This window comes from Calypte anna, chromosome 3 (genome assembly GCF_003957555.1).
Source record: "Calypte anna isolate BGI_N300 chromosome 3, bCalAnn1_v1.p, whole genome shotgun sequence".
Lineage (NCBI taxonomy): Eukaryota > Metazoa > Chordata > Aves > Apodiformes > Trochilidae > Calypte > Calypte anna.
In genome coordinates, this window is record NC_044246.1 from 62,733,316 (window position 1) to 62,749,901 (window position 16,586).

Here is a 16,586-nt window from a genome sequence, read left to right on the forward strand (position 1 = left end):
ACAAGAAAATATTTCAGGAAAAAAATTAAGACAAAAGAATTCTAACAAAGGAAAATCTCATGTTGCACTAAGTGTTAAATCATGGACTGTAATTAGGAAGAAAAATGTAAGTACCTAGTCACATCTCTTATTCTTGGGAATGTACTTCTTTAAATTCAAATATCCCCTACACATGTACACTCATGGATTTCTTTGTAGATTCCAAGGGAGTAAGACAAGAAAATCCAGAATAGGTAAAGCAGATGAGTTCTTACAGGTTGCACAAAGTTTTAAGAGGTATGTAGACGTCATGAAATTTGAACTTCTGGCATTGCTCCAGTTTCTTTACACTACAAAATGTTTATAAAAATGCAATTCTTTTTTGCTTAGTTTTGACAATATACTCAGTAAAGTGTTAAACAAAATTAGACTATTCAACATATGTTTTTAAAAAGTTCTTTATTTTAGCAATAGCTCAGTGTCCATATAAAGGATCAGCTACCACACATTCCACAGAACCGTACTAGCAGATCAAACTGTGAGATTCAACTATATCTTTATTAAAAGATTTATAAAGCAAAGTGTTAAACAACTACAAAAAACAGTTTGAAATATCAAAAAGGAATAGAAAAGGACTTTAATAAAATAGGTATTTTTATATAAAGCACATTTCCAGACTTCTGACAAGTTAGGGTGACACTCAAAAGGGGGGAAGATGTAGCTTGGCACTCATGCCTAGTTATCTTCACTATTTGTACAGGATCTAACTTCAAAAACATCAGCAATGCCATATCTTTTCCATAATGTTGCATCTGTCCACACTAAGTTGTCTCGTATACCACATCAAACAACAGCCCAGCATAACAGTTCAGAGCACGACTTAGAAACACAAAATGTGTACTCTTACCTCAGAACATATAAGTTTGAGCCTACTTTTAAAAATATTAAACCATCTATAAATACATTTAAGTCAAGGTACTTTATACACCGGTTTCTGTACTGATTGTTTTGAAAGCCAAATTTTGTATATCTAGCAAACCTGCTTTGAACTGCATAGCCTACAACGAGTTTAGCAAAAGCTGCATTTTTATTACTGTTCTCATTTAAAAGTTTCAGTTTTTTAATAATACATGACACGTACCAGAAACGTGGCATAGGCATTCCTCCATTATGGAAGCAATACAGTATGTTAAAGGTCTTCAATGACAACTAACACATTTTAAAATTATGCATGAAGTGTAAGAAAATATACATTACACTTTTTTTTTTTTTTGAAACAGCAGGATACTCAGTAAGAAGATAGGCATCAGCAAAACTAAACACTTCCACAAGTAAAAAGCTGGCTTATAGACTCTTACATTAGAAACACAGAAAAAACATGCTTTCAAATTCCAGCCGTCTGTTTCCTAGCCTCTGCTTTTCTTTAAAATAATCTGCAAAAAGAAAAGAAGTATATTTGTCACTGCTTTTATCGCTACAATCCTGGCAGCAATAAGGGATCCAAAAGGCTACCCCACAACAAAGGTTGACCTAGTCATACAGTGTTTCCTAGAGCAGAATCAACATGGGGAGAAGTCTAGGAAAAAGGTTAGAAATAAAGCAAACGCATATAGGAAAATGCCAGATGAGAAAGAAACATTCACAATCAAGAATTCTTTAAAACAAGTGGCTTATTTTAAAAAGGAATGCTAAGAAATGGCAATAGTGCTCTCAATCTCTCAGCAGATTCCTTAAAGCTCTTATCTTGTTAGGCTTTGACAAAAAGGAAAAAAAAAAAGAGAGATTTACAAGTATACAGCTACTATGCTCGATTTTTATTTGTAATGCCTTATTTCTTTCTATATCAAGAGTGCCCAAACCTTTGGAAGGACATTTTTTGGGTTTGGAATTGAAAAAATCAACTTCAAAGCCTACGTGGGACAATTGAAGTGTTAATATTATTAAAATAAAGGCAATTTTTCCTTTCTTCTCATCTTAAAAAAATTAAATGGAGCACAAAACTTTTCAAATAATGTTAAGATTGCAGTTAAAAAGAAATTACAAATGCATAAGATTCCAACTGTAACATTTCGACAGAATAAAATTTAAAAAAAACAAAAAACAAAAAACCAAACAACTGAATATAATAAATAGAAGCCACAGAATCCAAATATCAGGTCACACTTCGTTTAGGTCTTTCAATTTGCCCAGCAATAATAGGTGGTTGAACAGATAAATGGAAGAGACTGCGTTCTTTCTCGAAAACTCGGGAAAGCAGACACATCCCAGCAAGTGAGCTTCAGCATACAAAAGTATTTCAGTCAGACATAGACACTGCTCTAATTCTTTCTAGAGATAAAGTTGCTTAGCACCCTCCTCTTCCCCTTCTTTGCATGTACACAAAACTTACCATGCAGAGGATTCCTCCTTCAGAGCTATTCATACAACAGATTTCATTGTGCTGAACTACCCATATAATAATCCACAGTTCAATCTTTCCCTTAGTCTTCCCCTGCAAGCAGTATCCACACAATGCTGCAAGAATTCACTGCAAACATCCTTCAGACTAAGTAGTTAAGAACTGAATATGCAAGTTATTTGAACCTCTCTGTGAACTGTTTCTCACTTGTTCCATAAAGCTGCATTTATACCGCTGAATTTAAATCTCCCTTGAATTAGTATTGTCTAAAGTAAGGATTCTCCAACTTTAAAATTTGCTCCTGTTTTCTTCCAAGATAGCACAAGCATTTGTAGACTACCCTGTAGACTTACCCACATGTTGGAAATACGAATTTAAACACGGAATAATCAAGGAAAATAGGGCTATATTCAATAGGGCAAGGAGAGTTAATTTGATTTATTGGAAACAGTGACTTACATCAATAAAACATTAAAGAATATTAAGTTTCTGCAGGGTATGGATTATAAACAAAAACATATCAACACTAATATGGAAAACTTTTGTATATACTGTCATAACACATTTTCCTTAAAACAAAAAAGAAAACTATTAAAAATGCTTTATTACCTTTGCTGCAGCTATAGTGTGCTCAGGCTTAATAATTTTACTTTTTTTCTCAAAAGCATTGGTCCTGGCTTCTTCTGCTAGCCGATGGAGAAACAGTAAGAAGTTCAAATGCACCTTTAAAAGAAGGAAGAAAATAACCCAAAGGATTCAAATTGTTTCAGCATAGTTTGGTTTTTCAGAGGTTCATTGGTTCAGACAGAGGACTGCATACTAAACTGCTTCCAAATTCCTGAAAAGTGTTCTTAGGAAAACATAGTACCACTTCATTCAAGTCTTAATAAATTCCCAAAACATTCCTTACTGCAAGACTCTTGTAAATAGAGTTTCAATTTAGTATACTAAATCATAAAAGTGCTCTAAAAATGGTCAAACAACTGATCTAACAGAAATCAAATCTGATTTTTATTAGCAGTTTTTAATTTCAGAGAATAAGGTACCTTTTTTTTTTTTACTTACTAGTAAATACAGTCAGCTTTCAGTGACTACAATGGCCAGACTTCTAATAAGCAGCATATTCGTGCCTGCCTTAGCACCAATGGAAAACAGGTAAGACCAAGGACTTCTGCCCCTTTCCAGTACAAAGATGCATTGACATTAATTTTTCCAGAACAAGAAACTCTCTACTGTCAACAGGTTCCATCCATTTTTTCCCAGCTCATCACTTAACCATTTTACATTAAAAAAACTGGAAGGGCAGTATTCAGTTCAATACAGAATGCTGCTCTTCTAGTACAGAAGCAGCAAAGTTTCAGCAGGCAAGGAACTGCTCCAACTTGGACTAAACTGCCAGCCAAAAGCACCCTTGTGTAATAAAGGGCCTATAATACAAACCTCTAGCATTACACAGACATTATGTGAACTATTTTAATAGTCCAACCTGAAATTTGGTAACTCCACTTTTTGTAAATTAAACTTTTTAAACAATATTAACTTTGCTATGTATAGTGTACAAAAATACTTTGTTACTCAAGAACTCAGAAAAATACTACTGAAATACAAAAAAAGGAATATTGATACAAATTAAATGATACATTTATTATGCCATAACTGATCTGCAAAATCTAGAAAGATTTAGCACTGAAAGTTTAAGTTAAGAGTTTATAGGAAATAAATTGGCAGTAGGTTTGCAATACAGTGAGTCAGTCAGAGGACAGGCATTTCAGTGTTCATACGACAAGCAATTTAAGGATTTTTTTTTAATCTTCTTAACTAAGTGAAGCCAGCATGCAATAGATAAATTTACATAACATTTGGCATCATTTGGAAGCATCTACTACACAAAAAGCAGATGTTCCTGCACAGTTATTTAGCAAAATATCAAAGTCAGTTTTAAACCAGTCTTTAGTTACTCACACAGAAATAATCTCTGACAGAATCAAGCAGTAGCGCTAAAATAGTGTTAAACATTAGAATTCTTATTATTAGACTTAACAACATGAAGGTTAGATTTCTGGAAACAACCTGGGGGTGAAGAGGGAGGAGGAACAAAAGCTTCCATACTTGGCAGGTCCTCCTCATGAAGACTTTTTACCTAACGGCAAAAGTCTTAATTTCAAAACCGCCTAACACCTCCCCTCAGAATCACTTTACCTTTGTTCTCCTATTTTCAAAGTGAATTGCTGCACATGGAGATGCTTCCCCTGAACTTATAGATTTAAAGACATAACTAAAAGTAGAACATTCCACAACAGGACATACATGTTAATATTCCAGATTATTCAAGGCAACTAAGAAAGGCAGAATGACTGAATACCACAAAGGGGGCAGTTACTGACTATTTCCTAAATGATGTCACTCTGTTTTACTATGGATTATTGTCCTTTTGCGTAAATTTGAAAACAGTTTTGAACTACTCTTGAGCCCCCCCCCCCCCTACACACCAGAATGCTTTTTTTCCCATAAAGAAAGGTTGTAAAGTTTTAAGAACATACATAAAAATTCACAACACTGTTTGCAGAACAACTTACCCTGGTTCAACAGAACTAATGAACAGTAGGGAAAAGCTTCATAATTTCATTTTGTGGCTACAACTCCAGAATAATTCTTTAGACTGATATTTGGCCTTCAGTGTAAACTTACTCCTCATTCTATTCCAAGAATGAAGAAAAACCAAATCATTCAATGCAATACTTAAAGCTTTTTCTGCAATGTAAATACAAACCTCCTTTTCTATTATATAAAAAAAAAATATCTGAAATCCTGCTTTTCTTCTGTAATTCCAAGCTCCAACAAAGTGTGCAACTTTTTCTCAGACCATTGGAAGAAAAGGAATTTCTGAACTTCAGTTCTAAAATCTTTACCTCTTATTTTCGAAAAGGTAAGTAATTGAGTTCTAAGAGCACTGGAAAAAACTTAAACACTATTCCTATCTCAACTCAAAGATATCACAGTCTATTAAGAAAAAAGCTTATTATGAAATTCTGATGGCATTTGTTAGCTACACTGTTCACAGAGAAATATGTTAAACTTTAGGAAATAGGTTCTGACAAAGCTTCAAATTTCAAAAAGAGACTTGATCAAAAGTTTCTGAAAGGTAAAGAATAAACTCCGTTCAGGTATTTAACAAAATCGTCTGAATTCTTATGACTTCCAAACTTGATCCAAAGTAAGGATCATGTGTGATGACACCAATTTAACAAGGTCAGGAAAAGGAAAACAATCTGCTTATGTCATAAGCCAGGTAAGCAAACCACCTAACTGGACTAAGTACAGCAGTAGATTCACACGGGCAGCCTGGACCATTCATGGAAATAGCCCAGAAAATGAACTGGGCCAATTATTATTTTTCTCTGCAGAAGACAGAAGCACTCTCCTCAAAATTTTTATGGTTTTGTCTTGTTAAGACAGGTACTATGGATACAATCTAATTACTCTTACAAGGATTGTAGGTGAGAATGGTAAAACTTCGAAACATACTTTCAAAACTTGTTGCTTGTCTCACTACAGTACTAAACACACATTATTTTTTTTAATAAAGTAAAACTCCAGCTGTGTAGATCAGTCATAGAAATAAAGAGCTAAAGAGTAATTAGGCCTAGCTGAAGAACATGATGGACATTCACCATGCCTGGACTTTCCTGTTTAAAGGTAAAATGAAAAAATCCAAGCCTCCTAATATCAATTTGACATCATCAGAAGAAGTAAACAAAGCTTCCACCACATTATTAAAACCCATTCTCATCTCATCCTTTGTGTTGGAATGAGCATTTGCACAGCCATATTTTAAGCTAGATCAAATTGTTGCTGTTCATTAGTTTCAGTCAATTCATTGATTGCATTTGCAGCCCACATAACACTAGTGCCAGGGCAAGGAAAAGATGGAAAACACGGACCAAGATTTGGGGGATGTCCCACTTATCCCTTTTCAGACAGCAACACTATCCTGAAGCAAAATGAACATGACCATCAAAACACACACCATTTGTTATTAACAACTACAAAAAAAATCTATTAGCATTTGTGTAGAGTTGATTAGTTGACTCCTGCATTCCACTGAGTAACATTTGAGTGGGGCTGAGAATGAGTAGCAGGCTGCCAGGTGCTTAGCCTATAAAATACTCCAAAGATAGCAAAAGCAGTAGGAAGAGATATTTTTACTAGGCCAATAAAAAAAATATGTACCACTGACATTAAAACGTAAACTCCCTTGCATAATCATCATACTTATTATTAAGCTCTTATTATTTAAAAATTTTGTGTATTTATATTTAGCTTCATATACCCAGATACCAACCTTCAAGATGCTGCAAGACACTTTTATGCACATATGAAACATGGACTTACAATTCAAGTCAGGGACCATATTTGGATACAGTATGCATTAACACTTTGAAAATCACATGCATTTGATAAGATGGCACGACAGTCATACAAATTAATCATACTAAGTGACTTCAAAGAATATTTTTACACACAGATTTTATTTTTTTTTTCAATATGGCAGTTACTTTTTGAGGTCAAGTTTCCTTGCTGTAGGTGAGTAATTTCTTGGGGAGACAATCTCTTCCTGTACCACAAATCCCTTATTGCAGACCATAAGGAATCCAGCTTCATTTTTATAGGCCGCAGTTTTCTGAAACTTGTTCACTACGAATCTGTTAAGCTTGCACCTTTATGGAGGTTGCTTTCAAACCATGAACAGGATCCAAACACCTTATTCTCCTCATTAAATTGCTAACAAGATCAGTTATTCCTTTTGTTCTGAACAAAGATTACTTAGCCTTCTACAAAATAAAAAATAAAAATAAAAAAAATAAAAAAATAAAAATAAAAAAATTCAAGATGCTTTAACAGCTTAGCAACTCATTAATCATAATGCAGCTAATTGACTTGTGTATTGCTCTACATAAACAACATCTGCATATTACAGCCACATCATCCAAATTCCTGTCTGTCGACATCAAACTCTTCAAACAACAGTGTGTACATGTGGTGACACAATATTCATGCACCAGCCTGTCCCTGAATCCCTGCACTCTCTGTCAGAAACCTAAATTGCAGTAGCCACCAGCAAAGCATAAGCTGCAATCACTACTTATTAGCATTTTATTAGACTAACCAATCGTCTTTCTCTCCACAAACTTTGCCTGCCCTCTGCCTGCAGGTCACTGCAGAAACATCACTAGTAATAATACGACACCCCATTACTTCCCAGTGCTCCGGTGTGCACAACTCATCGGCCCATGCCTATTAAGCGACAAAACACCTAAGGACTAGGTGCCTCCACTTAGGTTCACCTGCTCCTAGGAACCAGAAAAGCTGCGGCTGCCCGCCACGGCCAAAAGCACAACCACTCCCGGCCCAGCGCTACGACTCCCTGGGGCAGCATCACAGCGCTAGGGGATCCAGCCCTTGAGCTCACCCTGCTCCCCGAGCGGCTGGGGACCGCAGCCCGGCTGCTTGGAGCAGGCGCTGCCCCCCTTCCTGTGCCCGGAGGGAGCAAGCTGGAGAGACTGCCGGGCCCAGGGCTGAGGGGCGAAGCGGCCCCGCTCCCAAAGCCAGGCCTCACGCTCGGCGCCCGCCCCTCTCCTTCCTCACCAGCAGGTCGGCGTTAGCCGCCAGGCGTAGCTCAGGCTTGTGCTTCTTGATGATTTTCCGCAAAGTGCTGCGGGGCGCCGTGCGCTTCATCGCCCTTCTCCTCTTCCCGCTGAGGCCACCGCCGCTGCCACCGGGAAGGGGCCCAACGCCTCCCGCCCAACCGCTCTCCGCCGTTCGAATCCGCCGCCTCTAGCGCAGGCGCGCGCCCTCCGTGACGCACTTCCCAACGGCTGGGGCCGCCGGTACCGCCCCCGAGGAGACCCGAGCGGTGTCAGGAACCGTCCCCCCCCCTTCCCACTCCCTCCCTTTCCCCACCCAGCGCCCCGCCCGACCCGGCACGGCCCGGCAAAGCCCGTCCGCGCCGCAGCCGCATTGCCCCGCCCGGTTGGCGGCGGCGTGGGAGCGTTTCCATGGAAACCGCGCGGTATCGCAGCTGCTGAGGGAGGAACCGATGGAGAGGCGTACGGCGGCTCTGTCCCCGGCGGCCGAGCCTCAGCGGAGGGCGCCGGGAGAGAAAGAGGCGCAGTCCGAGCCGCCCTTACCCGGGCACCGCCGGCAGCGGCTGCCCCGAGCCCCCTCGGGCGCGCTGGGCTTGGCCCTCCTACTCCTCCGCTGCCGGCAGGCGGAGGCTGTCACCTCCCAGCTGTTGCCGGTTCCAAAGCGACAGTCCCGTGGTGGAGGTGGCGGAGGTGGGGTGAGGAGAGCTCCCCGCCCTGGGGCTGAGCCGATAAACGCGCCCCAGATGGGCGCTGCGGCCGTCGTTCCCCTCCCGAGCAGCTACAGGTCACACCGCTTCCTTGTGAGCGACCTGAGGCTGTGCTTTAACCCTGGCTTTAACGAGTTACCCAAACCTTCACCCAGGACTTTTTTTTGGGGGGGTCAGCAAGAAAGAACATGGACGTGGCAGTCCCTGGAGTGCCTTAACCCAGCCCTCAGGCCTGGCCACTGCCACCTGCGGGGCCTTCCCGTGCCGGAGGGGATGAAGGTGGAACCGGTCAAAGGCAGCGGCGCGGCGCTGCTTAAACAAGACCCGTGGTGTTTAAATTGCCAATCATCTCCCAGGTGCGATAGAATTTATTCGCTGCAGAAGTTGGGGGAATTGTGCAGGTCACTTAACTCTCCTTCATTGCCTTGTGTGACCCCGCTGGGAGGTGTGACATCAAATGGCCTCGCCAGGGTGGACTGCGGGACCAGGAGCCTCATTAGCACCATAAACCTACACTAAAATGAGCCCAGAGTGATATAGTTACGTTCTGCACACAAATCCGGATAAAAGACTCCATAAGTGCAAGCATGGAATTGACATAATTGTACACAGAAACACACACTCCTGAAACCGGCCATTACTTTAAAAGTGTCATCCTTTCTCTAGCATCCCTCCCTACACTTCTATTTTGGCTGACGGATGCTGCTGACTGAAATACAGGTTTCCCCACAGAGGGGCCCCTGTAGCTTGGCATTCTCAGTGTATTTGGACTGTGTGTACTTAGTTGGAGAAGGGGTCAGGATTTCATACTGAGGTATGGAGTTTTTCAGCATATTTATTAGTTTTTTGTTTTCTTTGGCCTGTGGAATGTTTGCAAATTTGAATGTTAAACCAATAAACTGTCTTAATATATTCAAAATTATCGGCACCCAGATACAAATTAGTTCTACTGAAGTATGTTCTAAAAAATCTGTATGATTTGGTATTTAAGTTAATTTTGCAATACACACAAAATGTAGTCCAATAGACGTATAATATCTGACAAGAGAGAATTTAAGATTTGCCAGTTCTTCATACTGTCAGATATTTGAAAATCATGCTTTGTTCTTTCAGCTTTGACTGTCACTTGCCATTAATCGTCAACAGCGATGCAGATCTTAAAATCAGGATCTTAACTTTTTTACTGTGAATGAATAAGCACACTAAAACATAGGGTTGTTTTTTTTTCCTGCAGATTAATAATGATCACAGTTAGTGGCTCAGCAGCACTGCTAGAAGTAAACATTTGGTTTTTTTCAGTTAAACTAAATGGCTATGACTCAGGAGCCACATAGGGTCATATACTGTAGTGCTCATAATATACACATAGAAACTTGCGTTGAGATCAGCAATAATTCAGCATGTCAACAGATTCAAATCTACAGCTGGGATAAATCAGTAGCTCCACTGGACCTTACTTGAGCTGAGAATTAGGCCTTGCAGTCTCACACTGTCTGTGGGAAGCTGGGATGGACAAGCATTTTACAGACTGTATGAGCTGTAAAAGTACCTCCACTGTCGGTCTAAAACTATTAAAATACACCACACAAGTTTAAAACTGTGCAGTGACCTGCATAAAATGGCAGATACTGAGACTAAAGACTAGTAACTGTATCTTTACTCATGTGCTTGCTATGTAGACAATGAGAAATGAAATCTATTAAAATCTGATACTATTATACTTTTTTGGTTCTGATAGTTTTATATTTTTAGTGGACTATTCTTTGGTTTTAGCTACAGAAAATCACACTTTAAAGTACTGTCTCAAATCTACTTATTTACCAGATATTCTATTTTCTTATGTTTTGAGAAATTTATGACATTAATTACTGCAAGCAATTGATAACAGAAGTGCAGTGTAAAAATGTAAAATTATAGGTTCTGATTTACTGAACGAACATAAACCTCTCTAACCAATTTTTTTTTCCACTGAATAACTATTTTAATATCTATTTCAGTAACTATTTCTATAAATATGATTTTTGAATAATGGAATTTTCATACAGGAATATTATAGAACAAGTAAAATTATATTACTGTGCATTATGAATTGCAATGGAAAAAACTGTCTAACAAGTTAACTAAATAACTAAATTTCATAAAAATCACAACTGTTTAAAGTGGTTTATTTGTATTAACACATGGATTACTTAATGCATTACAGTGAGTCATAGATAACTGCAAACTGACATCATGTGTCTGATTTTGAACGACTGTTCTTTTTTTTCCTTTCTAATAGAATTTGTAATTTACTATTATAATGCTATTACGAAATATTTAAATATCTATAAGAATAATGCAAAATGTATTTTAAATGAAATCTTAAACATTGAAATTCTGAATCTGACATGCTCATACAGATTTATAGAAAAGGTAATTCTGTGCCTTACAGGCTCATTTTCATGTTTTGTCTGTTCAAAAGCTGCAGGAGTTTCACACTGATTTTCTACAAACAGTTACCTTATTTTCAAATAGTACTTCCAGAATTTTATATTTTTTGCTCTTTTAACTACTGCAGTTTTTAAGAATACAATAGTTAATTTTGTGAACTGGCTGTGTTTTATAGCTTCAGCTGCAGTACAGTTTCTTCCCAGTTTTCCAGAAATACTGAACTGTGGTTGAGAACTAAATACAGCATCTAGTACCGATGATAAGAGCAAGGGAAATTCAGTAATTAAAATGCCACCATTCAGGTCTGACTTCTTCAAGAAAACATAGAACTTTAGCAGTGGTTTTTGAATAAAGGCAGTTTCCATGGCCTTATTTTGTGACTTTTTCTTCCAGGCTATGTGTGTTTCTTGAAAACAGTTCTATACATTTCAGTGACTAAAAAGAGACCGAGCTTGGGGCCATCACTACTGAACTGCAAACCAGTAAACAAACCTTCACCATTTCTGTAAGGAAAGAGATGAGCTTACAGACTAGTTTATCCACTCCTATAATATACTGTAAGTTGAAACAAGGGTGACATTTGGAAATTAAATTGAAAAGCAGTGTTTTGTTTCTGACCCAAAATTTTTTCAAGCATATCCTCACTTGCTAAACTGACTCTCCCAGACTGTCCTTCATAACTATTAGTTTAATTATTTTGTCCTGGATTTTGACATTATCTTCAGTCAGACTCTTCATCAGTTCTTCATCAGTTCATTAATTCAGAGTCAACCTATCCAAAGAATGCTGAAGACAATTTTAAATGTGTGATATCTTAAAATTAACTATCACATTTTATAGATTCTTGCTAAGCCAAAGGTCAGTTTTCTCCAGTCAGATAGAGACTGCTAAATACTTTCTGGTGCTTAATCCAGTTTCAGTGGTTGATGAAAGACTTTGAAGCCTTTCCTGGATATGAATGTCAAAGCCTAAAATCTTTTGATGTTTTCTTCAATGATGAAAAGATACCTCTAAAACAGAACATAACAATCCAGCAAAAGTAAACTCTTGTATAATGTAGTTGATAGGCTTGATCATCGTGGCTGGAGTACACAGACTGATTCTCCTGTTACATCTGCATATTCTTTCTGTTGTCTATAGGATGATTCAGGTGTGGTTGAATACTTCTGTAGAGAAATAAGAAGGGAGAGAATACAAGGAAGCAAACTTTATGCTTTCCTTTCTTCCGTGGAACTTGGGCAAATGTCTTTCAGGAAAAAGAAGGTGCAAATGGAAATTACAATAAGAAACTTTCCTCACCTTGCTGTCACTATTAATATAATGGCAACAGTTTAGTTGAAACAGTAAATACTGGAAGCCCAAAAATATCTCTGGCTTTCACATTTTCATTAATAAAGAAATTTAAAAAAACAATTAGTATTTTTTTAGCCCTATTTCTATCTGTTTTCAGGTCCAGTGCTGAAAAATAAGAAAAATAAAGCATCATAAATTATATTTGAAATTCAGACAATTTGCTGATTTTAGGGCTTACAATTTAAGCTTTAGTTTTGCTTTTCAGGACATTCTGCATATCAAATCTCTGTGTATCAGGTTGTGAGCAGGCTGCCTAAAGTGAGTTGATTTCCACAGGCCAGACACCATCTGCCTGTTCTGTGTGTTGGAATTTCATTCAGAAAAAAAGTAAAAGCATATAAATCACAGCTCAGCAGTCACTCTTACCTTCAAGGATATTCCTCATGCACTTGACATGACACCAACTAAAAGTGTGTTGGTTTCATTGCTCTTGAAGCAATTCAATGCAGGCTCACATTCATATGTAATCCCAATACTTTATTTACTCTGTAAAAGAAAATTGATTTTTTTACACATTAAAAAAAAATCCACAAATATGAATAAATAACACAAAAAATAATTACTTCAGATATCCACTTTATCTGCATTGATGTAACTTTTCACATTATTTTTTAGATTTTGACATTACTTGCATTTTGCTCCCATGTCTTCTACAGCCATTTAATGTCAGTCACATTTCCTCCCTCAAGCTCCAGAAGGAACAATGTTACACTTTGCAGGTATTATGCTCTCCACGACTGCCTACAACCCAGAAGGATCTCCAGCAGCTGTACTCTGGTCAGCTAATCCAGACCTGCCAAAAAGACCACTTTCTCTGAAAAACTTTCAAAAACCTAAACAAGATTCTGAAAAACACCCATTGTCTACCTTCCAGAAAGATATTTTATACAAATGTATTACAGAGAAGAAAGGAGAATGCAAAACTTAATCACATTACCTAGCATCTTACTTTACTGAAATTGGTCTAATTAGCATAATAAATTTTAATAGTAATGGACTCAATAGAGAACTCAAACACATTAGTAGATGGGTACAACAGCCACCTTTTAATTATATTTATTAAGGGGAGTAGATCAGAGGTTTTGACTATAAGAAGGCTGAGCCTGATGATTTTTCTTCAGTTTATCTTTCACATGCAGGGTAGCAATACTTTTTAGCCCCATTACAAGAGACATTAGCTGTCACCTCCCACAAGGACCAGGTTTTCCCCATGATTTTTTTCCTCAGTCAGAAAGAAACCCCAAGAACTTTGATACGCATTATTATTTTCCCACTTCTTTTTTATTCCCTTCAGGTTAAGTCAGCTCTGAAAGGCTAAATGATGTGCTACAAAATGGCTTGCTTAGCTGTGCATCTTTCCACTAGTTTTCTGGCTCTGGCTGCAGAAGAAAATTATCCCAATTTGAGGTATCAACTCCTGCAGCAAAAAAATTAGCTGGTGTTTCTGATTGTCACTAATCCTCAGCTCTCCTGAAGTATCAGAGGAAGTGGTCATGAGACCACTGGAAATGAAAAATCCCCATTTCTTGCCTAGCACTGCCTGCATACCCTGTGAATGTTCTAAAACAAAGGAACAAGGACTATGTGTGCATATTTGTTAAAATTAAATTAAGCAACTGATCAAATGTATAGCTCAGGACAAAACCATAAATAATGTTTGTTTGTTTGTGTTTTTTCTAATTAATAAATAGTCGATGATAAGCAGGGGGATGCCTGCTTGCCAGCTGCTTTGCCCTGATGCCCCCAGTGATGGATTACAGCCAACAGAATTCAAAGAGACCCATTAAAGTGGCAGACAGACATTACATTATTGTTATATGTGAACATGGTATAAAAAAAGAATGGCAGGTAAAGTGGACCAAGTACTTAAATTTTGACTTTCTAGTATGTGGAAAACACCTATAACACAACAGGGTTGATCTCTAGTGCACAAAGTTGGCATGAATTCTGCAGTCAAGAAGGCAGGAAAGGGAAAAGGAATTTTCATTAATGTTTTTACTGTCATAGCCAATAAGAAGTTTAAAAAGAACATTTTGGGTAAAATACAAATAACAAACTGTAATGAGAACACATTTTTTCAATGCAGATTTTTAGAAGCAGAGAGCCTTTGCTAACTGCCAAAAGGAACATGCAGTCACCTGAGAATGAAGTAATATAATTTATGCTTAAAAGTTTGCCACAAATGGTCCCTCAGTGACCTGCCTTCTTTATGAAGCAGACGTAAAATCATTGTGCTTCAAAATCATATTAAGAAATTAATGGTCTAATACAAGCTATCAAGACTGCAATGCATAGCATTAAACTATTTGTCTGGGGAAAAAAGAGGAATTGAAAATTTTAATGTGAGCTCTGTATTAGTAAAGAATAAATGCTCCAAAGAACGTCAGAATTACTCTATATTTTCTGTCATTACAGAAACACTTGCATTCCTCTTGAGTGTACAGAAATCTTCCTGAATGTAATTCTATGTCGTGCTTTTTTCAAATATGAAAACAACTTTTTTTAACAACAGTGATAAGATATAAAACTTTCTGAAACTATTCCAACTTATTTCTATTGAAAATAAGTAGTTTTCTGAAGGCACCTAAATAAAAAAAGATAAGTCTGTAAAAATTGCTGCTGCTGTAGCATAGATGAAGGAAAAATAGTTCTTCAGAGAATATGGTGATGTATAGGAGTGACTAAATCCTTTCCCTTTCAGCTAGTTGAGTGCAAATTTTTTCCTTAGGAAGATAGGTTTGGGTTTTTTTTTAATATCTTGCTCTGTAGTGTATAGAAAGAGGTTTCAAAGATTAGTTACCTGTTGAACTAAATAATCTTTTGTTACTTAGAATAATTTTTCCTTCTCAGGACAATAACATTTGCAGTTTCAAATCTGATTAAATGAAAATGGTAGTTTACAAAGTGAAAGACACTGCATACACTTTTTCTGAATGGAAAACAACACCAGTAAGTCTTGGTTAAATAAATTTAACTTTGACCACAATGTTGTAAATAAACAACCACTGGTACAATCTCTTTCTTTTCCTACAGAACAAGCACACTTTCTTCAAACAGTGCTCGAAACAAAGAAAAATACTCAGGTTAATAAAACTAAAAGACAGCAGCTGTAGCTGCAGCTTTGCACAGAGGCGAGATGCTGCTCTCTGCTGTAAGAAACTGCATGGGAGCCTTAACATAGGAATTGCCATATTGCCTGTGGAGAACAGAAACCACAGAGAGTTTTCTTCCTCTACTCCAAACTGCTGTAAGCCTGTCACTAAAACAGAAATGTACTTGAAAGCACAGAAGCTAGTAGAACTGCTCTAATAAATGGGAGTGCCATACTGTTTTTCTGGACTCAGTGGAACTGTCTCCCTGGGCTTATGTACTGTAACTTAGCTACCACAAAGCTAAGAAAAAGGTCTATTTTAAGCTTAAAGTCACACCTCTTGCTGCAGCACAAACACAACTGCAACAAAACTAACCCTGTAAAAACAGAGAGCGAATCATAACAGAAATTCAGGATTTTTTTGAAAGAGCATACTTTAATGTGAGTTGGCACTCTTGCAAAACAAAAGTCAGCTGTAAGGTGTCTCACCTGTATTCCAGGTATTGCAGGTATGCATTTTGTATTTAGAGTGCCTAGCACGAATATTAGCAAAGATTAATCTTGTTTTTTCAGTGCACAGTGATGCTCTTTGTGTTACATAAAGTTCCTGTGATATTTTCTAAGTGCTTTTGCGTGGGAATGGCCCATGGCTCCTTATTATCACCAGTGATAGACCAGCTTCCAGATGTGGTTTGGAACAGTTCCCATGGAGCAGGGCAATAGCTTCAATCTGCTGCCAGTTACCATCCTGACAGATGGGCACTTTGCCCCTATACAAACCCACGACTCAATTTTCCTATTAAACAACACAGAGGGAAAGATAAAATTGCTGCTCAGAGGCAGGTCTTTGCTCAAAAAGGTGGCAGATAGGTACTTTTTCAGATCACTATTATTATTATTTATTTGGAAAATGGTGATAAAGTGGTATTGGATGCTGCCCTGCCTTGTAGAGTAAATAAAAATATACTTATACTGACATCAGG

At 37.8% G+C, this 16,586-nt stretch overlaps 1 protein-coding gene across 1 annotated transcript; it reads right to left on the reverse strand.

The window, feature by feature from the left end:
• Nucleotides 1-423: 423 nt before the first annotated feature.
• CENPW (centromere protein W) lies at nucleotides 424-8,235 on the reverse strand. Its single transcript, XM_030447749.1, has 3 exons — nucleotides 8,024-8,235; nucleotides 2,987-3,100; nucleotides 424-1,412 (listed from the first exon to the last, which is right to left on the reverse strand). The coding sequence occupies exons 1-3, from the start codon at nucleotides 8,111-8,113 to the stop codon at nucleotides 1,386-1,388; spliced, it is 231 nt and encodes a 76-aa protein (XP_030303609.1). The 5' UTR covers nucleotides 8,114-8,235; the 3' UTR covers nucleotides 424-1,385.
• Between the last annotated feature and the right edge of the window lie 8,351 nt (nucleotides 8,236-16,586).